At 35.0% G+C, this 27,842-nt stretch overlaps 1 protein-coding gene across 1 annotated transcript in view; it reads right to left on the bottom strand.

Moving 5' to 3' along the window:
- Positions 1-27,842, bottom strand: part of DIAPH3 (diaphanous related formin 3) — a 489,112-nt gene that overhangs the window by 358,351 nt on the left and 102,919 nt on the right. The window contains exon 5 of the mRNA XM_074387642.1: positions 8,629-8,759. Coding sequence (XP_074243743.1) covers positions 8,629-8,759 — 131 coding nt within the window. The remainder of the gene's footprint in view (positions 1-8,628; positions 8,760-27,842) is intronic.

Below are 27,842 nucleotides of genomic sequence, written 5' to 3'. Positions count from 1 at the left end.
AAGTTTAATTGTATTTTTTTCTAAATTGTTTTGGCTTAACACTCTACTTTTTGTTGTTGTCTTTTAAACAGTAAACTGATAGTTTCAAACAATTAGGTTAATTTTGTTTCATTTTGCTTTGTTTTAAGAGGCAGGGACTCACTATGTTGCCCATGCTAGAGTGTAGTGGCTATTCACAACCACAGTTCCACTGCTGTTCAGCATGGGAGTTTAACCTACTCCATTTCTGACCTGGGCCAGTTCACCCCTCATTGTGCAATCTGGTGGTCCCCAGCTGTCAGGAGGTCACCATATTGATGCTGAACTTAGTGTGGATACCTGACTGGCATAGTGCACCACATCCCAGAATTCCTGGACTCAAGAGATCCTCCTGTCTCAGCCTCCCATGTTATTGGTACTACAGGCATGTGCCACCATACCCGGCTCAAATAATTAGGTTTTAATTACATTTCCTTTGAGTTATACTTAAATGTCAGCAACATAGGGTCCAAAATCTATTTTTAATAGAGTAGCTGCATATACCTACTCTAGAAATATATGAGTTCTTGTAGTTATATGAAACTACATTGAAAATGAAGATTCTGGATTCTGTGTCACATTGTCATTGACTTTACATGTTAAAGAATTTTTTTAAAAAAATATAATCTTGGCCATTCAAACAGAAATTTATATTTTAAATAAACTGGGAGACATATATGGCATATGATACATATATGATACATATATGGCATATGATATATATAGGAGGCATATATGGCATATTATATATGGCATATATATATGGCATATATATATCATATGCCATATATGTCTCCCAGTTTACTTGAAATATAAATATAAACCAAATATTTATACATTTTACTACATATATATATGGCATATATACACCATATTATTTTTATATATATACACACACACACACACACACACACACACACACATATCATATGCCATATATATGTGCATGGCATATATAGATATACATACAACTTCAAAAAATAGATTTGGAGCACTTTATGATTACTGGCCCTCTCAGGTCAACTATAAATTGAGCTGAGCAACTATTTACCATCTACAGAAAATAGTCATTTGACTGTTAAAAGCAAATTAATAAATTTTCAATGTGCTCTTTTTTCACTGTTAACCCTGTATTCAAAGTCAAAATATTTATACATTTACTACATCTATAAACCAAAACAAAGCTATAGAATGAATGACAATATACAAAAGAAGCAGCCTCCTACCCTTAGGGAACAATCAGTCTTCTGCAGAGTCTCTTAGAGAAATGGTGTTGGGTTTGGAAGGACTGTGAAAGCATGAGAAAGTAGTGGCTTGTCCTTTGAAAATATGAAGTTAGTACTTATTTGAAAACATTAATAGTTACTTATTTCCAGAACATTTTTTCATTAATATTTCATCAATTTCACATGCTTTTAGAAAGGACAGTCACATGACTTAAAATTGGAAGATATTTTCAACCAGTATTTATTTAATAAGCAGTGTTACTTGTCATAAGCATTACAAACTCTGAATGGCAATTAAGAAATAATAGAAGACATATTCGAAGATATATGGCAGTGTCAAAGAGGTAAAAAAGAATATGAATATCCCACCTAATACTTTTTGACTTCTTATTGGAAAGTAATCTTGAAAAAATGCCTTTAAGAGGTATAAGTGGGCAAAAACTCTTTAAAAAATGCATCTCACTAATATTTTTAATTTTCCAAAAGAGAAGTTTCTACGACTTCTGTGATGCACCATATTGCTGATTCCTTCATCCTTGCTACAGGCAGTTACATCGATGACTTCCAGGGACCATAACTATAGCACTGGCTGTCAGACAGATTTCACCTCTCCTTTTCTATTCCTTAATACCTGGTACAAAGCCCTCTCACTCCCTTAGCCTCATCCTGTGAGGACGGCACTCCCTGCTGAAGGCAACCTTCCTTATATTACTCTTTTATTCCCTTGGGACTCTCTCGAGATGAATGATCAATCATCCTTGTAAATTTTTAAAAATAATCTTCAATCTGTCAGAGTTTATCTTCTCTATATAGTCTCACCATCTGGAATATAACATTGAAAATGTAATAATCATGCAGTTAATATAGCAAAGAAGTAGATATGCAGAACCAAGTCCCCTTAGGCAGTACTGTCCAACAGAATTGTTTACAATGACAGAAATGGCCTATATGTATTGTCCAATATGGTAGCCACTAACTACATGTGGCTCTCAAGCAATTAACACGTTTTTGGGTTTCTTTTCATTCATTTTTAGTTAATTAAATTTAATAGCCACAGAGAGCTGGTGGCTACCATATTGAACAACAGGAAATAAAACAGAGAGCTGCCTGCGTTACCTACCTCCACAGTATCAATATTAAAGAGAATGGAAAAAAAGAGAAAGAAAAACAAAAAAAAAGAAAAAAGAGGAAAGAAATACACCCAGGAAAACCTTTACTCCTCCTACCCATTTCAGAAATTGTCACTACTAGTATCAACACGAATCTGAATACATCATTAATTCTCAAACTCTATGTTATATATTGTTAATTCTCAAACTCTAAGGTGAATTTTTAATATGATTTTATATCCTGTTAATCTAAATTCTAAACATGTCATTCAAATCTAAAAATATATATCCAGAATGTAGTAGAGAGAGACAAACAAAGTATTAACGATAGGATAGGAAAAAAATAGAGTATAAAGCAAGAATGTCTAACATATATAAAATTAGAGGGGAAAAAGCAATGCGTGACAAAACAATGGCAAAATTTTCACAGAATTTAAGAAAGATACCCATCATATTCAAAAAGCTAAAAGAAATCCCTATCAGAATAAAAAAGAAAGAAATCCCACCTAGACACATAAAAGAACTCTAAAACACCAAAGACAAAGAAAACACCATAGAAGCACACAAAGAGAAAAGCTAGATTACCTAGAAAGGAATGCGTTCTACTAAATGCCAAGTTATCAAAAAATAGCAATGAAAGCCAGAAGAGAAAATAATGTCTTCAACGTGCTAAGCAAAGATATCTAAACCCCTCAATTGCATCTCAATTGCATGCCTAGGAAACCTATCCTTTCAAAGCAAAGGCAAATAGATATTTTGATATCCTTCCAAAGCAAAGGCAAAATATCACAACAACAACAAAATTGTGGGTCAACTTGATGAAATACAATATTGAAAAAAGAGACTTTCAAACAGAAAATTTTGCCATCACACTAAGGGACGTTAATAATATACTTGAAGCAAAAGTAAAATAATCAGAGGGGAGAAAAACAAAAATTAAAAAGAATGATGTGTGTAGAAACATATATTATACATATACACATATTTTATAATATGACTCGGTAATAGTAAAATCTAACTTATTAAAAAGAAAACATACAGTGAAATATCACTCAAAACTGGCATACAAGTGAAGTAAGATATTGAAGTATTATTTGGTTCAAGAGAAGAGATATTGCTTACTTTGGTACCTTTTAAGTACATGCAAGTTAAATTTCTTTTTAAAGTATGTTCATGTAAAATTTCTTTTCTAAGATTAGAAAATGATCATTTGTCTTCCAAATTAGTAAATGAGGAAAAATAAGGAATTAAATATTAATCCAAAAGAAGTTAAGGAAAATAAAGAGGAAGAACGAATATAGAAAAGGAAGAAGCAGAAAGAAAAGATGAGGAGGAGCAGGAGCAGTTTAGTTTGGATAGGAACCTGGAAAAAGTAGCATAAATTAAAAATTCAAAAGGAAACATCAGATTCCAATTCCAAAATATTTTCACAATTGATACAAAAAGTTAAAACTACCAGGATAGATGGATAGATACATCTATCCATCTTGAAACAATATTGAGAGGAAATACAAGTCTCAGAAGAATGCATGAAAGATGATCTGTTAACATACAGTTAAAAAGCATATAAAATCAAACCGTATGTTACTTAGGAATACGTATATGCTAAAACTATAATGGAAAGGAATGATAAACCCAAATTTCAGGACAGTGGTTACCACAGAATAGTTGGGGGAAGGGGCACTTGGGAACGAATGAGAGGATAGGATTAAGGAGGGAGGAAAGGAAGCTTCGAGCTATAGGCAATATTATACATCTCAGCCTCATCAGTAGGCAAGAAGATGCAGGTTTTACTGTTATGACAAATTGTCTTTTGAAAATGTTTAATATTTTATTTAAAAATTTAAAGTAAGTCAAAGTGTTTGCAGCTTCACATTTCTGATCTTGAAAGACTTCCTCAGATCATGTTGATAAAAATGAGTACACTGCTTGTCACAAGTTTTTCTATTTCTATATTTACACATGTGACATATGGCATAAAACAGATCAACTCTTCCACCTGCTTTGTTTTTAACCCCACAAATAAAGAAAAAATAGATTCCAAAAATGACACTGATTAAACAGAATAATGACATTCAAAGGCTGTTTACTTGTTGTGATGTAAACATATGCTTTTCTGCAAAATTTTCCAAAATAAATTTCTCAAAATTATAATTATCAAGTTAAGAATCTCTTTATAAATCTATCAAAACTATAACTTTGTCAGAAAAAAAATCTTAATTTGAAAATGAAAATGTTAACTATGATTAATGGAAAATAATGCCAAAACTCTCAAAACACAAAAACCTGATAAGACTCGATTTTCTGAGACAAAAAATCTTGCCCTTGACAGGCATGTCAAATCAAGAAAATAAAGATACCTTATATCACTAATTTGCTATATGCATAGATGGGTATAATCTATAAATGCTTGATATCAATCATAATGTTACTCTCTACCTTTTTATGTTTCTACCCAAATGTATTCCATAATTCAAACATAATTATTGACTATGTCAAGATGCACTAAAAGTAATATTTGATAATTTGAAGAAATTGATCTTGCCCTACTATTCAGAATAAGCTCAAAACTGTCACCAAGGATGCGAGATAATCAATAAATCACAACAAATAGAAGAAGTTTGTGATTTCTACATCAAATCTTCACAAAGCAAGGCAAATAATCTAGAATTTAGCCTACTGGTTTTCACATAATTCACTAGATAGTAAAAGACTAACGTGGCTCACAATTGCTAGGCAGTTTCAGAAGTCGAAGAGTGGCTCTAAAAATATTACATATCCAGAGTCGAGAGGGGAGCGCTAATTGGGAGTACGGAGGAGTCTACTTTTTCCTTGATTTCTTTCTTTCTTCCTTTCTTTTCTTTCTCTCTCTCTCTCTCTCTCAGTCTCTCTCTCTCTCTCTCTCTCTCTCTCTCTCTCTTTCTCTTTCTCTTTCTTTCTTTCTTTTTGAGATAGAGTCTCACTCTATTGCCCAGGCTGGAGTGCAGTGGCATCATCTCAGGCCACTGCAACCTCTGCCTCCCATGATAAAGGATTCTCATGCTTCAGCCTCCCAACTCGTACAGACAGGGTTTCTTTATGTTGGCGAGACTGTTCTCGAACTCCTGGCCTCAAGTGATCCGCCCTTCCCAGCCTCTCAAAGTGCCAGGATTATAGTCGTAAGCCACCGTGATCAGCCTTCCTTGATTTTTTACTTAAATAAATCCTAATCCTAAACGAGCATTGGAAAACCATTAACCAATTCAATTTTCTTTTTCATTCTATTCAGACATTTTAAAAACTTTAATTTACTTAATGATATCACAGGTCTGACAATGATCTCAAAACTTTACAAAAATTAGAAATCCTTTTTAGTCCTACAGGATATAAAAACAAGAAAAAATAAAACCTGGCTTAAAGAGCAGGCATATCATAACAAACAGGAAAGTCCAAAAATTTGATCACAGGCATAACTTCTAAGTTTTACATGTCCAGCTAAGTCATTTCTCTAAAGTATCTTCTTGGGCGGGGCGCAGTGGCTCACGCCTGTATTTCTAGCACTTTGGGACGTGGGTGGTTCATTTGAGGTCAGGAGTTCAAGACCAACCCGGACAACATGGTGAGAACTGTCTCTACTAAAAATACAAAAATTAGCCAGGTGAAGTGGTGCGTGCCAGTAATGCCAGCTATTCAGGAGGCTGAGGCAGAAGAATCGCTTAGAACCCGGGAGGGAGAGGTTGCAGTGATCCGAGATTGCACCACTGCACTCCAGCCTGGGCAACAGAGTGAGACTCCATTTCAAAAAGAAAAAAAAAAAAAAAAAACAAATAAGGATCTTCTCAACTTTCTCTCTAAATGAAGTGACACAATTTCAGAAAAAAAATTCTCCAATGATAATATTTTCTATTCTTTTCAATTAAAAAAAAAAAAACTACTTCATAGATAACATCACAGATTCCTAATAACATATTCTAGAATTGCTCATTATTAGAGAAGTAATTCCACCAGTTTCTAATTTTTCTTTTTTAAATAAGGGTCAAATGAACCAGACATAGAATAATTTCCTAGTGTTTTTAGGTAGAATCACAATAATAATCCATTGTAAAATGCATGAATTCACATATAAAAACCTTCTATTTTGTTTTCTTTTGTTAGCATAGACATCTCAAAATCTGAAGAAAAAGAAAGAGATGAATAACAGCAATAGTAAAGAAAAGGTCTACTTCTCATTATATTGAAAAACTATAAATATTTTCAGTGCCCACTGGCTGACAGATAAACTGAGAAATGAATGTGAATTGTCTCCCCAGGCAACCCCCAAATACCTTCTTCCTATGTTTAAACTCCATAGAAACATGGCATGAATCTGCTTTGTTTACTCAAGCTCCATATCCAACATACTACTTGGAAAACAACAGGTGCTCAATAATTTTTTTTTTTTTTTTTTTTTTGAAACAGAGTTTTGCTCTGGTCACCCAAGCTGGAGTGCAGGGGCATGATCCCAGCTCAATGCGATCTCCACTTCCCAGGTTCAAGTGATTCTCCTGCCTCAGCCTCCGGAGTAGCTAAGATTATAGGCAAGTGCTGCCACACCCAGCTAATTTTGTATGTTTGGTAGAGACAGGGTTCTGCCATGTTGGCCAGGCTAGTCATGAACTCCTAACCTCATCTGTCTGCCTCGGCTTCCCAAAGTGCTGGGATTACAAGCGTGAGCCACCACACCTGGCCAGATATTTTTTCAAATGAACATATTTTACAGGCAAAGATTAAACTGGAAATCAAAGCCCTTCATTTATGAATATACCTGTCAAATAAATTCCCTCATCCATTCTCAGTTTCTAACATCAGCCAAGGTAAAACTTAAAAAGGCTGAAATTAAAACCTCATTGTTTCAATCAACAAATCTTTATGGAGCATTTCCTACATGCTAAACAGTGTGTCTGGTAAAAAGAGGTAAATAACACATAAGAAACCCTCGTCTCATGCCCACCATTAGTTTGCAGTCTAGAAGACAGACTAGAAATGGCAAAATATGGAAAAATAAAGTTAAAATATACTAAAATTTGTTTGTTTACTCATCATACTCCTCAGTTAAATGTGACTCAGTCTCACATCTCAGCAGGTAAGGTCATTTTCTTTTAAACATTTGGATGCTCAAGAATTTCTGCATACTATATCCCAGCCTCAGAAATGTCCAAAGAGTAATAATCAAAGCAAATCCTTCTCCATATCAACTTCCAATTCTAGTATGCAATTCTAGCCTTCAGAACACACATATAACTACATATACATACATTCTTATGCAGAAATAATCATTCATTTCTTATAAAATAAAAACCCAAAACTGGTCTACCTTAGATCCTTGCAGCTCTGAAATTCTTTGATTCTGACTGCTTTGGTATTTCATAACAACTTCTGCTTTAATTTTTTCAAGAAAACTCTTGTTTAGCCACCTGCCTAATTCAGAGTTAGCATATAGCCTCTGAATAGATTGAAATCTCTCTTTTTAGGCACCACAATTAACATACATGATTTACTTCGAGTACATTTTCCTGGTTTTTGTTTGTTGTGTTTTTTTTTTTTAACAAGTCCATCTTCTACCAGGCAATCATCTGACAGGTTTAATATGCTCAATTTATCAAAATATATTTATATTGATTGTTAAATTTTGTTCACAACTATTTCTCAGCGGCACCAAAAATTAGCCTCATTCCAAAACTGACTTATGGAAACATCTATGGTACTGTTTTCAGATAAAATACAGGATACTCAATTAAATTTGGACTTCAGATAAACAATTTTTTTAAGCGTAATTGTGTCCAGCATTGAATATTTCTGGTTGTTCTATACTTTTATTTGGTAAATATAGCAAAAATAACCTATGACCCCTGCAACAACATCGCTTCCAACAACAAAGAAAACATAATTAGTAGTATTTCTTACTGTGTCAAATAGGATCAGCAAGTAAATATACAATGACAAAATTCAGGGTGAAACTCGGTCATATTAAATTAATAGTTTCTCATCATAACAGTTATTTTGTAGAAAACACCTTGTTTGTAGAAATTCTATGGCAGAAAAAAGGTTTTTGTAAAGTCCCCCAGCAATATGCCACTTAGTAATAAATGCAAAGGGTACTATTGAGACTATACTTCGTCTTGTATATACATATTAGGTATTCAGTTTGTACCTTGAGAAACTGTTGGGGTTTACCAGGCAAAATGAAAAAAAAAGTATTAAACTAAAATAACACATTAATGACATCTGCCCTGTTGGTGTTCAAATAGATGAATTACCTCACGGGATTGCTGGTCAAAGACACTCGGAGAGACTCTAAGCATGTGACAAGTCTCTCATCTGCAGAACCCATTTTCAGCTCATGAATGAATTCCTGAGGTGAGGTCTGTCGGCTTCTCTTAAGACTTCCCTATAAAATAAGTCAAAAAAATTTTTGATTAATACTGCATGGAGACTATCCATTAAAAAATAACAAGTTAATCCCCCTAACAGCTGCACATACTGCTATAATTAGCACTATTTGGGCAGGGGTGGTAGATAATTTCCTTACTTCTGCCCAAAAATCTATAAATTCATAATCTGTGGTACCGATACTAATATAACATCAGAAGCCGGGCGCGGTGGCTCAAGCCTGTAATCCCAGCACTTTGGGAGGCCAAGGCGGGTGGATCACGAGGTCGAGAGATCGACACCATCCTGGTCAACATGGTGAAACCCCGTCTCTACTAAAAATACAAAAAATTAGCTGGGCATGGTGGCGCGTGCCTGTAATCCCAGCTACTCAGGAGGCCGAGGCAGGAGATTTGCCTGAACCCAGGAGGCGGAGGTTGCGGTGAGCCGAGATCGCGCTATTGCACTCCAGCCTGGGTAACAAGAGCGAAAAGTCCGTCTCAAAAAAAAAAAAAAAGAAAAAGAAATTCCAGTATCAATATAACATCAGAAGGTATACAAATTGAAATAACTGCTTTCTCAAATGTAAAATGTCATGAACAACTATGTAGTATAGAAAATATCTTAAAACACAGTAATATATTTTAGACACACACAAAATAAAACTCAAAACTCAATATAAGAACTACCCTATTAAAACTAGTGTTCTGAGGAATGATGAAAAGGCTATTAGACACTGATTCATTCAACTAACATTACAAGCTTAGCTCTACTTGGATTTCTTAGTTCTAGAAATGCAAGCAAGAAAATAATAATTTTCAGTACAGTCTAGTTCCTGTAACACAGCACCAAGACACTCAAGGGAAGAACATCTAACTTGGCAGAGCCCATCAGGGAAGCTTGCATAAGAAGGGTAAAGGTAAGTAAGCATCAGGGAGGCAAAGAATGAGAAAGGAATTAATTTCCAGACCAAAACAACACTCACGCACACATCCAGAGAAAAACAAAAACATATGCAACTGATGATAGGGGCCAGATCATAAAGTGATACAGCACTATTATACAATTAGCTTTCCCTGGGGAATTTTGGAAGAATCACTCCAGTATGAAATATGATATAGAAGAGTTAGAGTTTACTCATTATTCAACAAACATTAAGTACCTACTCAATACTGGGTACTGTTTTAAATACTGAGAATAGAGCAGGGATGAAATAAGAATAACAGATGAAAATTCCCACCTACGTGTAGCTTTACTACATGTGAGGAGAAACAGGTAATATATAAAATAACTAAAATATGTTGTATTGTAAATAATAAATGCTGCAGAGAAGAATAAAAGCAGGAAGGAGAATAAGTAGCATCGTATGAGACATGCAATTTTAAACAGAATAGTCAAAAAAAGCCTCGCAGAAAAGAATTCAAAGGCCTCAAACTTAGTGTTAAAAAGTCTAAAGGAGATAAGACAGCTAACCATGCAGATACAGGAAAAAATGTTGTGATGGAGGGGACTGTAGGTTTTACAGTCCACTCAGAGAACTTGGACTTTGACTCTGAGATCAGAAGCAGAGAGATCTGTTGAGAAGAAACCTATATAGCCTAGATAGGAAACGATGAGGATGGCGAACTAACAATAAAGTCCTAAATTGTATTATTTAAATTACAGATTAGCCATCCAGTGGCAGGAAAGGAATTGTATAAGTTCAAAAGAAGATCAGTTACAGTGGCAGGAAATTAGGTGTTTTTCATGTCTTTTGTTTTTATTAATTTGCTATACGGTTATTCAAGAAAACATTCCCAATAAAGGAAAGCACTGTAAAGGCAGGTTATTTTTATTCATGTCAATATCAAAGTCATAATTTAATAAAGAAGAATTCAATGGTAAGATCTCAGAAAATAAAAGGGGAAATGGTGAGAGTTATGAAAATGAACATCCAATTATTTTTATCATAATCACTGAGATCATTCAAAGAAGATATTAAACTTGCACCATCACAGCACTAATCAATGTCTTTTTTTTGCTCTGAATTACCAAAAGATTGATTGCTCAACAGACAAAATTTGGAAAACACAGAAAAGCAACAGAAACAAAGATGCCTCAAAATAACTATTAATATATTTCTACATAAAGCTTTTTTTCTCATATATATACAGAATATTTATATATTTGTATGTATTTATATTTAAAAACATGTATGATACACTTTGGCTGTGTCCCTATCCAAATCTCATCTTGAATAGTAGTTCCCATAATCCCCACATGTTGTAGGAGGGACTCAGTGGGAGGTAACTTAATCATGGTGGTGGTTACCTCCATGCTGTACTCATGATAATCAGTGAGTTTTCACAAGATCAGATGGTTTTATAAGGGGCTTTTCCCCAACCTTTGCTTGGTGCTTCTCACCTGTTGCCATGTAAGATGTCCCTTTGCTCCTCCACCTTCCACCATGACTATGAGTCTTCTCTCAGGCACGTGAAACTGACTCCATTAAACCTTTTTTATTTATAATTACCCAGTCTCAGGTAAGTCTTTACTAGCAGCATGAAAACAAACTAATATACTTTCCTTATTTAAAACATTGTTTGATACCTATTGTTCTACAGGCTACTGTTATCTTTAAGCAATATTTCATGAACATATTCCAATTTCAATAAATAAGCCATAAATAATATGACCTCTTCCTGCCTACAGATTAGAGCATTACTTAATTAGTCCCTTACTCTTGGGCAAGTAGGTTGTTTACAATTTCTTGATATCATAAATTTTTCAAGTTTCCTGTGCGTGATGTCAGGCCAATATTTTTATTGAAAAATATTAGCAGTGGAGGTTAACTAGATGATCTCTTGCAGACCATTCTAAATTTATTATCGAAATAAATACAATTCAACTAGAATCAAAATAAACCACAACTGAATAAACAGATGAAGACCATTCTAAATTTATTATCGAAATAAATACAATTCAACTAGAATCAAAATAAACCACAACTGAATAAACAGATTTTTTTCTTCAACAATCTATAAGTAAGCTCCATGTAGCAAATACTACTTAAATATAAGAGTAATAACTAAAAAGTGCATGTGCATAAAATAAAAATGGTATTAAACAATAAAAAACAAAATCCACTTGTCCTACATCCTAGCCCTGTCTCACAAAGGCAATAATCCTTAATTCCTTTAACAGTTTCTTCTGGTAGTTACTTAATATGTCTAAACAATGTATCTGATATTTTTAGATTTTTTAATATTCATTATTACTTTAGATTTATATTATGACAGATAAGGATTTAATTATCTTAAAACATTGGAAACTCTTATCTTCCAGCTTCTAAATAGTAACAGGTAAACTCAACTGAACCAAAAGATGCCATTCCATGAAATGAGAGCTAATTGAATCTACATTGTACAAAGTCCTTACAGCAACATCCCTAAAGAGATGAGTTCAGGCATCCAAAAATTTTAATTCTTGAGTTCATTTTATCAACACTCAATTGGATATTTTATGTCCCCAATCATAAAATCATCCAATTACTATAATTTCTATGGTGATCAAACTGAACACTTTCCCACAATAATTGAGAACACAAGAAGTATGTCTGCTTTTTCTATTCCTATTCAATATTGTAGTGCAGGTGTCTGCTAGTACAGTAAGGCAATAATAACAAAAACAATAATAATAAACACACATTAGAAGTAAAACTACTTCTATCTGCAAATGACATGACTATCTACATGAATTTAACAAGGTCACAGAATAAAAGCTCAATATATAAAAATAATTTCTAAATCTAAATACTACCCGCAGTTGGAAAATAAAATTTTAAAACAGAACATTTTTAATAGCATGAAAAAATGTAATTAGTGAGAAGTATAACAAAAGAAAGAAAATATCTACAGATAAAACTACAACACAATTGTGGAGAGAAATTGAGGACAACCTACAAAAATAAAGATGTTATACCATATTCATAGATCAGAAGACTTAATTTTATTAAGAAATCCAGTAAGTACATTTTTCTGAAAAAAATAATCTATAGATTCAATGTGATTACTATCAAAATTCCAACAAGTGTTTCTAGAAATTGAGAAGCATGTTCTAAAATTTATATGAAAATAAAGGAGACCTAAAATAGGAAAAACAATTTTGATAAAGAACAAAGTTAGGGGGATTACACTATCTGATTTCAAGATTAACTATTAAGTTACAGTAATCAAATTAGAATGGTACATGCATCGATGGATTTGGGAGTCCAAAAATATAATTTATATGGTCAACAATTTTCACAAAAGGTGTCAATGAAATTCAATGGGGAATAAAAATCTCTTCAACAAATGCTGCTGGAACAACTGGACTTTCATTTGAAAGAAAGTGAACCTGGATGGTAGACCTAAAAGTAAAAGCTAAAACTATGAAACATCTAGAAGAAAACCGGTAAAAATCCTCCTGCCTTGGAGAAGGCAAAGATTTCTTAAATAGGACACAAAAAGTACTAGCTATAAAACTAAAATATTGATAAGGTGTACCTCATTAAATTCAAAAGTCTTGTATTCGTTTCAGAAAGAAAATAAAAGGTAAGCACAGACCAGGAGAAAACAGTTGCAATACATTTAAGAACTGTACAGAATTAGAGATTTCATCTTACTTACAAGGTAAGTTAGCCTGTTACTATTTTATGGATGCTGGCAGAAAACACAAGACTCCTGGATTAGAGAAACGACTTTACTATGCATGTGTTGGGTCCCCAACGCACCAAATCACAGGACAATGCATGGCCCATGATGAATGCCTGCACATACAGTGGATTGCATTATAAAAGAAGAACACTGAGCTTGGGGGATTCACCAATTTTTATAGTGACCAGTAATAAGCATGCTCATTGTGCAGAGGGAGGCGAAACCTCGCCTCTGAAGGCTACTCACTGCAAATACAAGTCTGAAAAATGGGATGGGCAAAGAGCAATCAAACCTTGCATTCTTGGCATAGCCAGCACAAAGATGTAGGGAAACTCAGCACCCATGGAAGACTGCCTCTCCCAATGATATATTTCATATAGAATGAGTACTCAGAATAAAGAACTCCTATAACTCAACAGTAACAAGACAAAGAAATTAACAAACAGATTAAAAACTCTGAAAACAGAAGATATGTGAATGGCCAATAATCACATAAGGACACATTTAACATTTCCTGCTGATATTTCGTCAGCAGGGAAATTCAAATTAAAACCAGAAATGAGGGAGTGCTACATAGTCCCTATAGTAGTCTCCTAGAGTGGTGAGAATTTGATACTCCTGGAACTCTTCTACACTACTGGTGGACATATAAAATGATACTGTCACCGTGAAAAATGTTTGTTTCTTCTAAGTTAAATATACATTGCCCATATTACTCAGCAATTGCAGTTAGGTGTTAATCAAGAGAAAAAAATGAAAAAAATCTATGATGTATGGAATGCCTTTATTCTTAATAGCCAAAAACTGAGAACAACCCAAGTATTCCTCAACAAATTATAGTATAACCACACAATGGAATACTGTGCAGCAATAAAAAGAATTCACTACTGACAAATGCAACAAGATAGAGGAATCAAAAAATTATGCTAAGTTAAAGTAGCCAAACAAAAAGTACACAGTGGATGGTTCTATGTATATGAAAAACCAAAACTAACCTCTCAATCTTTTCTCTGGGGCCATTACAATTCAGGCACAGAAGCAGAGCTAGAGCTATTAATTTTTGGTGTACTCAGCTAGAGGATGGGAATAAAAGGAGGCAACATTTTAAATAGGGCAGCAAATAAATCTAACCCAAAAAGCACTGGGAAAGAAAGACTAAATCCACTAGCTAATGATGATTATTTCAGCCATATTGAACTATCCAACTTGAACAGTTTGTTGCCTCAAGGATTCTGCATTTGCAGCTCAGAATCCTGCCTCTAAAATACTCCCCCGCTTACCCAAACCCTCACCACCACTACTACACCCCTTACCCAGGCCTACTCCTAAACACTGGTTAAACCAGAGCTGAGAGTGACTTCCCACAGGAGGCCTCTCATGAGCCATAAACTCAGTCCCCTCCCCCAATATATAGATTGATTTTTCATAACTCTTACTCTGTATTAAAATAATTTTCAATACTACTTATTATTTAAATGATATATTGAACACCTACTGTGTGCCAGGCAATTTACATGATGTAGACACAGGAGCGAAATAAAAAAGATACGTCCTAGGACTTTGGTCTAAGCCAAAACGTGGTACCCTCTACTTAGCTTGGGAAGACAGAATAAAGAGAGTGAATGATAGGGGAAGTAGCCTCTACTTGTGATGCTAAGCATGGTGGCTCATGCCTGTAATTCCAGTACTTTGGGAGGCTGGGGCAGGAAGAGTGTTTGAGGCCAGGAGTTTGAGACCAGACTGAACAACATAGTGAGACCCCATCTCTACAAAAAACATTTTTTTAAACTAACCCAGCATGATGGTGCATGTGTGTAGATATGGATACTTAGGAGACTGAGGTTGGAAGGTAACTTGAGCCCAAAAGTTTGAGGTTGCAATGAGCCATGGTTGCACCACTGCACTCCAGCCTAGGCAACAGAGCAAAACTGTGTCTCAAAAAAAGAAAAGACCGAAAGAAAGAAAATATCACTTGTACAGAGACCGGAATGAAGAGGCAAGGATATGGAAAAACTGAGAAAAGGAACTTCAAGCAAACAGAAGAGAAAACACAGGACCTGTGGCAGGAATGAACTTGGCATATTTAGAGGACAGTAAAAAGACTAAATGAACACGATAAGAGTTACAGATGACAAGGACAGACAGAAAAAGGGGGGCTCCAATCCTGTAGGCAGGCAGTTGAAAAACTACAGCCCAAGGGTCAAATGTTTTTGTATCTTTGGGCTGAGACTGATTTTTACATTTTCAAAATGCTTGTTAAAAACAAGAGGAAGAGAATGAAAAAGGAGGAGGAAAGAGGAGGAGAAAGAAGGAGGAAGGAGGATGAGGAAGGAGGAGGATGAGGAAGGAGGAGGGAAGGAGGAGGAGGGGGGAGGGGAGGGGAAGGGGAGGGGAGGGGGAGGGGGGATCAGAAGCAGCAGCAGTAGAAGATGCAACTGAGACCATATGTGACAAAGCCCAAAATATTTACTGTCTGGCCATTTAAAAATGTTTGCCAGCCCCTGAAAGAAAAACCATGATAAGGACTTCAAGTTTTATTCCGAGCAGGATGAGTAAGTATTGGAGAGTTCTAAGTATAGAAAGTATAAGACGAAATAAACATTTTTTAAAGGATTTTTCTAACTACTGTGTGTTAACAGAGTATATATGGCAAAACATGAAACAAGGACATCAGCTAGAAGATGACTGCATTGTCTGGTCAAGGGCTGTTGGTAGCCTGGCATAGGATGCGGTGATGGAGAGCATTAGATGTCCTCAATATGAAAGTAAATTTTCAATGTAGAGCAGACAGGAGGATGATAGTTTATATGTAAGTATGAAAAAAGTAAACTCGGAAAATATGCCCATGTTTTTGTCCTCAGCAAGTAAATGAATGTTGTCTACTGATCCCTGCAACCTTGAAAAGACTAGCTTTAGTGGTGGATTAGGGATAAGCCTGATCATAAATTCAAGAAGAAAAGCAAGAAGAATGGACAACTCTTAGGAGATTTTCTGTAAAGGGGAGACAAGAACTGGGGCAGTAGCTAGAGGGAATCCTGGGGTGTAATTTTTGGGAAGTGGGCAGAAGAAAAAACATGGTAATGTTTGCATGTGGATGAGAATGGCCAAGTAAAGTAAACAAAACTGATGATGCAGGGAGGTAGGTACGGACACAGAAAAAACAGTAAAGAAAAACCACTTGAGTAGATGACAGAGGATGCGCCCTGCAATACAAGGAGAGAGACTGACCTTACACAGCTGGAAGGAAAGTTTATCACCGTAAAAAGAGCAAAAGCAGGGTTTAAGAGAACAGATTCTGGTGCATTGTCAGATCTGTTGATTAGAAAGTGAGGTATGGCAGTTCTATTCTGATTACATCAACATTCTCAGTGATAAAAGCAGCAATATAATAAACTAAAAGTGAGAACACCGAGCTGAAGGTAGGAAATTGTTTTCAGGAAGTAAAGAAGTGCAATAAAAAGGGTAATGTGGTAGGATATCTGAGCACTGTTAAGGGCTTTCTTGTTAACTGTGGTCATTCAAAAAAAGACTAGTCAGTGTAGCAGCTACCTGCTTCCTCCCAGATGCATGCTGTGCTGAGGTGCACGTTCAGAGAATGGGGGCAAACTTAACGAATGCAGAGTTTATAGGAACGAAGAGGCAAACGAACTGATGGTTTGTGTGAGAGTAAACATTTGAGGGTCTTAAGTAGATAAGGAGAGAAGTAAAGGCATGGCAGGAATGGGGAAGTGACAAACATGAAAAATGTAGAGTCAACTGATCAAAATTGCCAATGGGGTTACAGAATTCTTAAAGTGAAGATACTATGTAAGCAGGAAAGATACACAGTGCTCAGGAAAAGACGTCTGTAAATCATATTTAGAAGTGGTATTTTGCTGTCCCAGGTGGCTGAGATGGGGTGAAAAAAACAAAGTTCACTAGGAGTGATAAAGTTAAGAAAATGAGAAAGTGGAATGCTGGACAGATCACCTATGTGAATAATGAAATCATTAGGGATGATGGAGGTGGTAGTAGCATAAGGAAAAGCAACCAACTAGGTACTCCAGTCTTCAAGGTATAAGAAGTCTGTCTTACACGACAGCATCTCTGTGTGATGCCATCTTCTCTACTAGAATACATCCAACAAGGCAGTGTCTGCTTCTGCCTAATTCATCACTGTGTCACCAGTCCTTTGCATAGTGAATGGCATTCAATGAATGAATGAAGTTATAATAAAATGGAAGGTATACTTAGACTAAGGGTTAAAATAAGAGCCAAGGCAGGCAGATCACCTGAGGTCAGTTCAAGACCAGCCTGGCCAACACACTGAAACTCCCTCTCTACTAAAAATACAAAAATCAGCCGGGTGTGATAGTGTGTACATCTGTAGTTCCAGCTACTTGGGAGACTGAGGGAGAAGAATCACTTGAACTCAGGAGGCAGAGGTTGTAGTGAGCCAAGATCGTGCCACTGCACTCCAGCCTGGGAGACAGAGCCAGGCTCCATCTCAAAAAAAGAAAAAAGAAAGAAAGAAAAGAAATAATAATAAGAAAGAATAAGATAAGTCAATACACACACACCCCAAAGTAAAGACATAGGAAATAGATAGAGAGATTATTTTTCAACACAATTAACTACTTCTTATTATATTACTATCCAAACACAGTTATGAAAGAAAGGAAATTGAGGGGAGAAAACAATGTATTACAAGAACAATCAGAAATACTCCTTTTAAGAACAGCTCTTGCATTTCATTTTACATAACTTCAAAGGAAGAGGAAAGTAGAGGGAGAGGGGGAAAGGATACTCACCGCTGCATATCTCTAAGTCCATTAGCCGTGAAGATGAAAATACTTAGAAAGCTTTATCCCTTGTGGTATCAAAACACATTAGTGAGATAAGAATGTCTGCCTGACATCACAAAAATTAGAAGGATATTTATCCAATATAATTTTTAAATCTTTTTAAATCCCTTAGCAAAGTTTATTCTAAAATACCAAATGCAGGATAGAAAGAAAAATACATAGATTCCTCTTATCATTTTCTTTATTAAATGTTTTCTAAGGTATAAAAAGTAATGTAGCTTTCCCATACTTATTTCCCTTACCATTTCTGTTTGTCTAAAACTAAACATTCTTTCTTTTGCTGGGTAATGATTATGGGCAATAGTAACCCTCTCTTTTGACCTGTCTTGAAAGATTATTTTGTCCCTACCTGAATGACTACATTTCATCTCAGTTCAGGTGTAACATTTATTCAGTGTATGCTGACTCACTATTATATCTCATTTGTTTGCTTTCATAGAAATGGTATTTGGAAAGGAAGTCTGTAAATCATATTTAGATGGTATTTGGAATACCATTTCTATGACAAAAATATACTGAATTTCTAGCTAACAGTTATTTTTGAAATAACTGAATAGTTTTATACAACCATGAAGAATCTACCATTTACTAATGACCAGATTTTAAGATACTAAATGTAAAAGAAACTAAGTATAGAAAGTCTGCACATTCTGAAAGAAAGTGATACAGCATAATGCCCATATCAATCAGGACAGTGACTTGTCTTTATCTGCCTAGTAAAACATATGGTATTTGCTTAAAGCAAAAGTTTGCCTAGCTTATCTGTGGTATCAAAGGAGTCAGAAATCATATTCTTTAACACGACTTCAGTCACTGTAGATGGTTATTCAACTCACTAAACAACACCTTATTTCTCCCAGACAGTATCCTATACCAAAATTCACCATGCAACATCTTCAACTGCTGGTGATAGCTTAATCTTTAAATCACACTGAAACCTATAGAGAAAACCAGTATTTTTTTTAACATGAAGGCCCATAATATATAACCTCCAGAGATTAATATATTAAAATATCAGAAAACTGTAATCGAAACGTTAATTTTTATGTGCAGTTACTAGATTCTAGATCCTTCTCCATAACATTTACTTTGTAATTTTATCCAAGTAAATTACAGAAAACAGAAAAATATTATCTACATAAAGCCTAAATAGTGAAAAAGCTTACATTCTCATAGCGATAACAGAGTTAGATGCACTCTTACATGGATGTATGTGTCTATTTCTATGCCTGTAAGTTTCTATTTAAGCCAATCTTTGGTTTTACAATTTCTGAATTCCGCATACCTACTCAGGTGATGAAACTTGTGAAGAACAATGAGATGATATGAAATGTCAAGACTATTTAAGGAAATAGTTTGCACTGATAGGGACAATATTTTAAGAAAAGAGCAGAGTCAGTGCAGTACAAAACAAGGGTAAGCACAGTTGCTGCCAAGAGGGTAATTATAATCTAAATTACTATCATGTATATTACTATTAAAAAGCATTGGGACAATTTCCTTGCATTTTTCAAATGATTGCAAGCATCTCTAATGTCACTGATCAACAGAAACACTAAGCTGTCACTACTGTATGAATAACTCATTTTCAGAACATACATAAACAGATCTCCAGTGCCAATAAAATCTGTTATTCACAGATAATTTTATGCAAACTCATCGTAGAAACTATGAAAGCTGAAGAATATTGCAGAAAGGTGCATTCACCACCAAAATAAAGTTTAGCAAGGAATTCCCTTCAAGAGTTACTTGGCTTTTTAAACAAACATTTAATGAGTATCATTACGTGCCAAAAACTCTGCCTATAATTTGGAAGGTGGTTTTAGTGTACATTAAAAAGCTTAAAATTACTAACTATATTTTACTAAAAAAAGATAAAGTACAAATAATATGCTATCCCCCCTTTTCACTTCTAAAATATCTCTATAAAGAATAATTATAATGATCTAATACTAATTTTAGACCATTAGAAATTAACATGAAATAACGGAAGAAATTTGACACATAACATTCTATTATTATCCATCAATATTTAACCAGCACTGATCTCTATTCTAACGGAAAAGCTTTCTTGCATTGGTCCATTGCCTTCAATAAGACACTTGATTATTTAGACTATTTTACATATTTAAGAAATGTTGCTTCAACTGCTGAATGCAATACTCCAGTGTTATAACACATCTACCTGCTTACCATGACCAGAACCGAAGAATTTCTTTAGCTCTTAAGCTGCAAAAAGGATATACTATACATAACAGTCAACTGTTTCTCCCATAGCCAGAGAATACTAGTTTAAACAAACCAAGATGGAACACATAATGGATTAGCATGCAATTATTTAAAAAAAAAAAAAGACAATATCTCTATAAGCTGATAAAATCATATCCTGAAAATCATGTAACTGGAAAACATGCCAAAAAAAATCTATAGTATATTACCTTATGTTTATGAAAGAAACTAAAAAATACACATATTTCCTCATTTGTACAAAAAGGCACAGGAAGGAACAAGAAACTAATACAATCATATACCTTCAGGATGGATAGGAATATGGTAGACAAAACGGGAGAGGAAATTTCCAGAGAATAGAGGGGAAATTTCCAGAGAAAAGAGACTAAGCAACAATTTTTTTTGCATGGGTATTGTTTTTAAAGTTCTGACTCTTTTAGTATAGTTCTCTATATAGTTCTGACTTTTGGAACTATGTTAAAGTTTCATATACTCTAAATGATAAACATAATATCAAAGGGTGGAAGGAAATCCTAAAATTAATCCAAACACAAGAAACCTAATTGTATTTCAAATCAGTAGTATCAGAGAAATAAGAATATGAAAATATGTAAGGACAGAATGAACCCTATAATGTTACACTCTAACTGAAGATTATCAACATGAACTTGAGGTTTAATATATATATAAAATACATATATTATTATTTATTATATATGTTATATATAAGCTATAATGTATTATCTATCTATATATAGAGAGAGACAGAGTGAAGAGAGATGGAGAAATAGAAGCAGAGAAAGGAGAGAGTCAGAAAGCTACAGATACAGAGATATAGACAGATGAGAAGAGAAATAAAGACAGATATGTGTATACACTTATGTGTTTTCTATATACGGATCTACATATATTTCATATATATGCATATACTCATGTACATATATATGTGTATCACATACATGTAAATACATGTAAATATACATGTGTCTGTGTGTGTGGTGTGTGTGTGTCTGTGTGTGTGTGTGTGTATCTTTTTTTCTTTTCCCAAGCTCTGTCTGTAAGGGCCCAGACGATATATCATTAAAAGACCTAGCATCCAGATCTTGGATTCTAAATAACATTCTCCACTAAAAGGAACTAAGAGGAAGTAGGGATCCTTGGATAAATGCCTGACTCCAAGGCTGGGTATAGAACAGTACAGTACTAGATGATTCTAGAAGAAAGTGTGCAAGATAATGAGGCACACATAGTGGCATAATAAGCACTAGAGGATGAAGTATTACCTACTGAGTACAATGTACACTATCTGAGTGACAAGTGCACCAATTCCCAGACGTCACCACTATCCAATTCATACATGTAACCAAAAACCACTTGTACCTCTAAACCTGTTGAAATAAAACTAAAAATATTAGATTAAAAATTATTAATATGATATGTATAAAAAGTATGATTTACATGTCCTATAAATGTATTATATGTTCAGTAAATATTAATGGTTACAAAACTAAAAAATACAAACTTTTAAAAAACATTTATAAAATATAAAAAGAAACTAATATTTAGTGTTAGAAGCCAGAAGTGAAGCTGTCTTGAAGAGGAGGAAGGGTAGTACCTGAAACATTTGAGTTTATGGGCATTATCCTATTTCCCCAGCTAGGTACGATTACAAAGATGTGTTTACTCATAATTTATCGAGTGGTATCCTTAGGATTTGTGGATTTTACTATATGAACATAATCTAAAAGTACTAGACAACTATTTTTAAATTTACAAATGTTTTATGCTTTATGCTATTTATAAGGTACATTCAAATCTAATTCTTCTGAAATCCTTAATTCAGGTTTTTAAGCATGCTACTTAAAATACTTTACACAGATTATCATTATATGTTTCCTTTCTAAACAATAAAATTACATGGAAAGGTCATATGGTGTCAGACAGGACCATTTAAACTGGAAAATGTTTAATCTCACCTAAAAAACAAACTGTGATTTAAAGATTTAAAGCAGCCCAAAGTTGGGGGTGGGGGAGCTGATTAAATAAACATGGATGCTCTAATTTGCCAGCCTCTATTTGATGGTTCAGTGAAGGATGAAGATGTGTTCAGCACATCTGAACAGATTTTAAAAAATGCACTGATGCTTTTAGTCATTGGTTCATTATCGTCTTTATTGTGTTGATTATGTTTATATAAAAAGAAAAGCCACAACAAAACTTCATTGGGCATTTACCAATAAAAGGGGAGGAGGGACAAGAAAACACCAGCTGTTCTAGTCTTTAAAATTAGACAATTTGTTTTTCAATCCCTCCAGGTAATTGCACAATTATTTGCCTTCACAATTCAGAGTACTACTTTCAAGTGTCACTGTTACATTTATGCTTTAAGTCTGTCTTCCTCTTTTTCTTCTTTCTTTTTCTTGATTTTTGGAAGAACACCACCTTGCCCCTTCATATGTACAAGCTAGCCTATAAATGTAATCTGTTTATATTAGCAAAAAGCTTAAAAACATAAATAGAACTAAAATCTAATTCACTTTCTAGATTATTCTTCATATAAATAATAGTACCAGCCAAAGACAGCAAAAAATAAATAGTAGCGAGGATAAAACAAAATCTTTAGATCATTGGATCACGTTCCACTACGATCCGTTATGGGACTTTGGCCTCTAATTTCCTAAGTATAAAATGCTCACAGTGGTTATGGAGTGGAAGAAGATGCAAAACTGAAATACACTGGGAAAATGCCTGCATTGTGGTCACAATAAGCAAATACTCTCTTTTATAATTAACAGTTTTTTTTGTTGTTGTTTTGTTTTTTTAATGAGACGGAGTTTCTCTCTTGTTATCCAGGCTGGAGTGTGATGGCGCGATCTCGGCTCACCGCAACCTCCGCCTCCTGGGTTCAGGCAATTCTCCTGCCTCAGCCGCCTGAGTAGCTGGGATTACAGGCACACGCCACCATGCCCAGCTAATTTTTTGTATTTTTAGTAGAGACGGGGTTTCACCATGTTGACCAGGATGGTCTCGATCTCTCAACCTCGTGATCCACCCGCCTCGGCCTCCCAAAGTGCTGGGATTACAGGCTTGAGCCACCGCGCCCGGCCTATAATTAACAGTTTTTAAAGCTGTGCGATTTATACAGTAAAGCAAAAGAAGAAAGTACTGACCCACAGTTTGTGGGTTAGGGTAACGGAACAACTTGACAAATGAATAGATCAAAATGAGAAGCAACTGAAGTCCAACCAAAAGAGTTTTGTTGTTCATTTGTTTATACTTCATTCTCCCTGTAACTAACTAGACAGATTTTCTCATAATGCCTTTTATATGTCCCAGAATCCTGGGCACTATTATATTCTAAACAGATAATGTATAAATACTTCTTAAATACAATGGAGGGTAAAAAGGATAATATACCTAAATTTACTGAATTACCATGCTAAGAAAATTCACAAACATGAAAATTTTAAATTTTAATAATATATGAAATTATATATAGTGATTTTATAAATTCATAATTTCTAGGATATTCTGTAAAAACCCAGCTATTCACCTAAAAGTTACATTCAATAACCACATAAGTATCTATCATATACTGTTATAATAACTACTGAAACTCAAAAAGAAATAAGAAAATTCTGCCCATGAGGTTCTCATCATCAGCTGAGTAAGAACATCTAAACAGTTAAAAAGTAAGGGAACCTGTACATGAATCTAGTCTCTGGGAGCAGAAGGGAAGATATCCTAATTGTTGCCTAGAAGGTCACGAAAGCTTCCCAGCAGAGATCTTATAAGAACCAGGACTTAAAAGACCAGGATTGGAAAGCGAAATAACAAAGGCAATATGGACCAAGGCAGAGTCTGGTGGAAGAGCTGGTGTGTTTTAGGAGCTATATGCCCATATTACAGGTTTTATAGGAAGGAAGAGGATAAAAGCACAAAACACACAAGAACAAGAAGGTGAAAAGTGCCTACCTCATACTCAGGAAAGGAGACTTTAACCCACAGACAACAGGATGGCACTGAAAAATTGATTGGAAGTGAAGTTAAAAAAGCTGTATATTAGAAAGTAATCCCAGCACTTTGGGAGGCCAAGGCGGGTGGATCACAAGGTCAAGAGATCAAGACCATCCTGGCCAACATGGTGAAACCCTGTCTCTAAAAAAAAAGAAAAAAGAAAAATGAAAAAAAGAAATACACTCAAGCAACAGTGAGCCTCTCCAGAGGCTTATAAGGTTACGGAGACACAGAGGCACGTTCAGGTGGACATGAATAAAAGATACATCTTCTCAGTTCTATCATAACATTAAAAAAAAATCAAGAAAGAAACAGCTGGAAAAAGTTGCTACATTTGATCACAAAACATGCCCCTCCCCCCAACACCCATCACCTCCACACATAAGAAGGAAACTAAACACGTCTGACCTCAAGGAACTTAAAAGACGAAATATAGGGAGAATATTTTCTATTAACAGACACACAGGAGTCTCTCTCAAACAATTTCACTCTTCTCAAAAATATTCAACTTTCTACTATCTAAAAAAGGTCAAAATTTTCCAAAACTTACCTTTCCAACCTCATATCCCATGGTTCTCTTACATGACAGCTTAACTCCAGAGAGGAAACAAAAAACAAAAAACAAAAAACTTTCCAATTTAGCTAAGCATACCATGGATTTCCCTATATACAAATATCTTTACTGCCTACACCCCCACCTCCAAATGTTCAAATCCTATCTGTTCCTTCCCAACAAAACCTCTTCTAACCCCCTCAGCAGGAGATAGGGCTGACCCTCAAATTCCTACCTTAGATTTATTTCCCCTGTTTTATCTTAATTACTTCTGCCTTGTTTGAGTGACATATTTATACATTTTATGACTACAAGATTAAAGACTCCTTGGGAGTAAGATAAATGTTGGGTTTATCTTTACATGCATCTCAGAAGATAGAAACTCAAAAACCATTACAAAACTTTTTGTAATCCTTCCTTGATTAAAACCGTATTAGGGCTACTGGCTAAAACAAGATACTTACACTCATTTATTCATTCTACATTTGCTGAACATCTATTAAACGCAAGCAGTGTTTTACAAGTTAAAAATACAAAAACGAACAAAACCTGCAAAATTCCTGTTAAGCTCTGGAAATGCATGCTTGGGAATTTTACCAATTTGCTGGGTAATTCTTTCCAGAGTAGTTTTTTTATGATTACTACTTAGATCAGTGTTTCTGTATACTATTTCCTTCCAATTACCTTTAAACCTTTACATTCTGACATCCATCAAGCACATCCCCTCATGAACATCATCAATAAATAAGGATATCTGTGCTAGTAGAAAAGATGAACATGTCAGATTCTCAAGTTCTGTGGTACTATGAAGGAACTTGAACAAAAATACATGCATACCTCAGAGGTACTGCAGGATCAGTTACAGATCATGATAATGAAGCAGATAGATATTACAAAAAGTGACTCATGAACTTTTTGGTTTCACAGTACACAGAAAAGCTGTTTTTACTATACTGCAGTCTATCAAATGAGCAACAGCAGCAGGTCTTAAAACAACATACATATGTTAATTTTCAAATATTTTGCTGCCGAAAAATGGTAATGATAATCCGAGCCTTCAGCAAGTCATATTTTTGCTGGTGAAGGGTCTTGCCTTCAATGTTGATGGTGGCTGACTGATCAGTGTGGTGGTTGCTGAAGATTAATGTGGCCATGGCAATTTCTTAAAATCAGACAACAATGAAGTCTGCTGCATCAACTGACTCTTCCTTTCATGAAAGATTTCTCTGTAGCATGCAATGCTATTTGATAGCATTTTACTTTCAAACTTGTTTCAAAATTGGTGTCAGTCATCACAAATACTACTTTATCAAATAAGCTTATGGAAGATTCTGAATCCTTTATTTAGTAATTTGAACAATGTTTATAACATCTTCACCAGGAGTCATTTCCTCTCAATAAACAATTTTCTTTGCCCATCCATAAGAAGCAACTCCTCATTTGTTGAGCTTTATTATAAAATTGCAGCAATTGTCACATCTTCAGGCTCCACTTCTAATTCTAATTCTCTTGCTATTTCCACTAAATCTGCAGTGTTTCCTTCACTGAAGTGTTGAACCCCACAAAGTCATTAGAGTTGAAATCAACTTCTTCAAAACTCATGTTAATGTTCATAGTTAGACCTCCCCCCATGAATTACAAATGTTGTCAATGGCATCTAGAATGGTGGATCTTATTCATAACGTTTTCCATTAAAGGAATCACTATATAGGGCAGCTATAGCCTTGAGAAATGTATTTCTTAATTAAGACTTGAAAATTGAAATGACACCTTGACCCATGGGATGCAGAATGGACATTGTGTTCACAAGCTTAAAAACAACATTACTCTCCTGGCCAGGAATGGTGGCTCACGCCTGTAATCTCAGAACTTTGGAAGGCAGAGATAGGTGGATCACCTGAGGTCAGAAGTTCGAGACCAGCCTGGCCAACATGGTGAAACCCTGTCTCTTACTAAAAAATACCAAAAATTAGCCAAGCATGGTGATGTGCACCTGTAATCCCAGCTACTTGGGAGGCTGAGGCAGAAAAATCGCTTGAACCCAGGAGGCAGAGGTTGCAGTGAGCCAAGTTCACACTATGCACTCCAGCCTGGGCAACAAGAACAAAACTCCATCTCAAAAAAAAATAACTCTTCTTATACATCTTCATCAGAACTCTTGGGTGCCTAAATGCATTGTCAGTAAGCAGAAATATTTTAAAAAGAATATTTTTTATGAGCAGTAGGTCTCAAAAAGTGGGCTTAAATTTTTCGGGAAACCATGTTGTAAACAGATGTGTTGCCATTCAGCATTTGTTCTTCCATTTCTGAAGCACAGGTAGAGAAGATTTAACATAATTCTTTGCTTTCTTATCGTAGCACTTTTAATTCCCTTATGAATGTTTCCTTTGCATTCACAATGTGGCTGTTTGGCACAAGAGGATTAGCTTTTGGCCTGTCTCAATGTGTTGGCACACCTTCTTCACTAAGCTTAATCATTTTCAGCTTTTGATTTAAAATGAGAGACATGGGATTATTCCTTTCTCTTGAACACTTAAAAGTCATTGTAGGGTTATTAGCTGCCTTAATTTTAACATTGCTGTGCCTCAGGGAATAGAGAGGCCCAAGGAGAGGGAAACAGGAAATAGCTGGTCCATGGAGCAGTCACAACACACACATTTATTAAGTTCACTTTCTAACATGGGTGTGGTTTGTGGCATCTTAAAACAATTACAAAAGTAACATCAAAGACCACTGATCCCAGATCACCATAACAGATATACAAACAAATACTGGAAAAGTTTGAA

The sequence above is a fragment of the Saimiri boliviensis genome, chromosome 16, assembly GCF_048565385.1.
Source record: "Saimiri boliviensis isolate mSaiBol1 chromosome 16, mSaiBol1.pri, whole genome shotgun sequence".
Classification (NCBI taxonomy): Eukaryota; Metazoa; Chordata; class Mammalia; order Primates; family Cebidae; genus Saimiri; species Saimiri boliviensis.
Note: the sequence above shows the minus strand (reverse complement) of the source record. Positions and strands in the feature narration are given on the sequence as shown.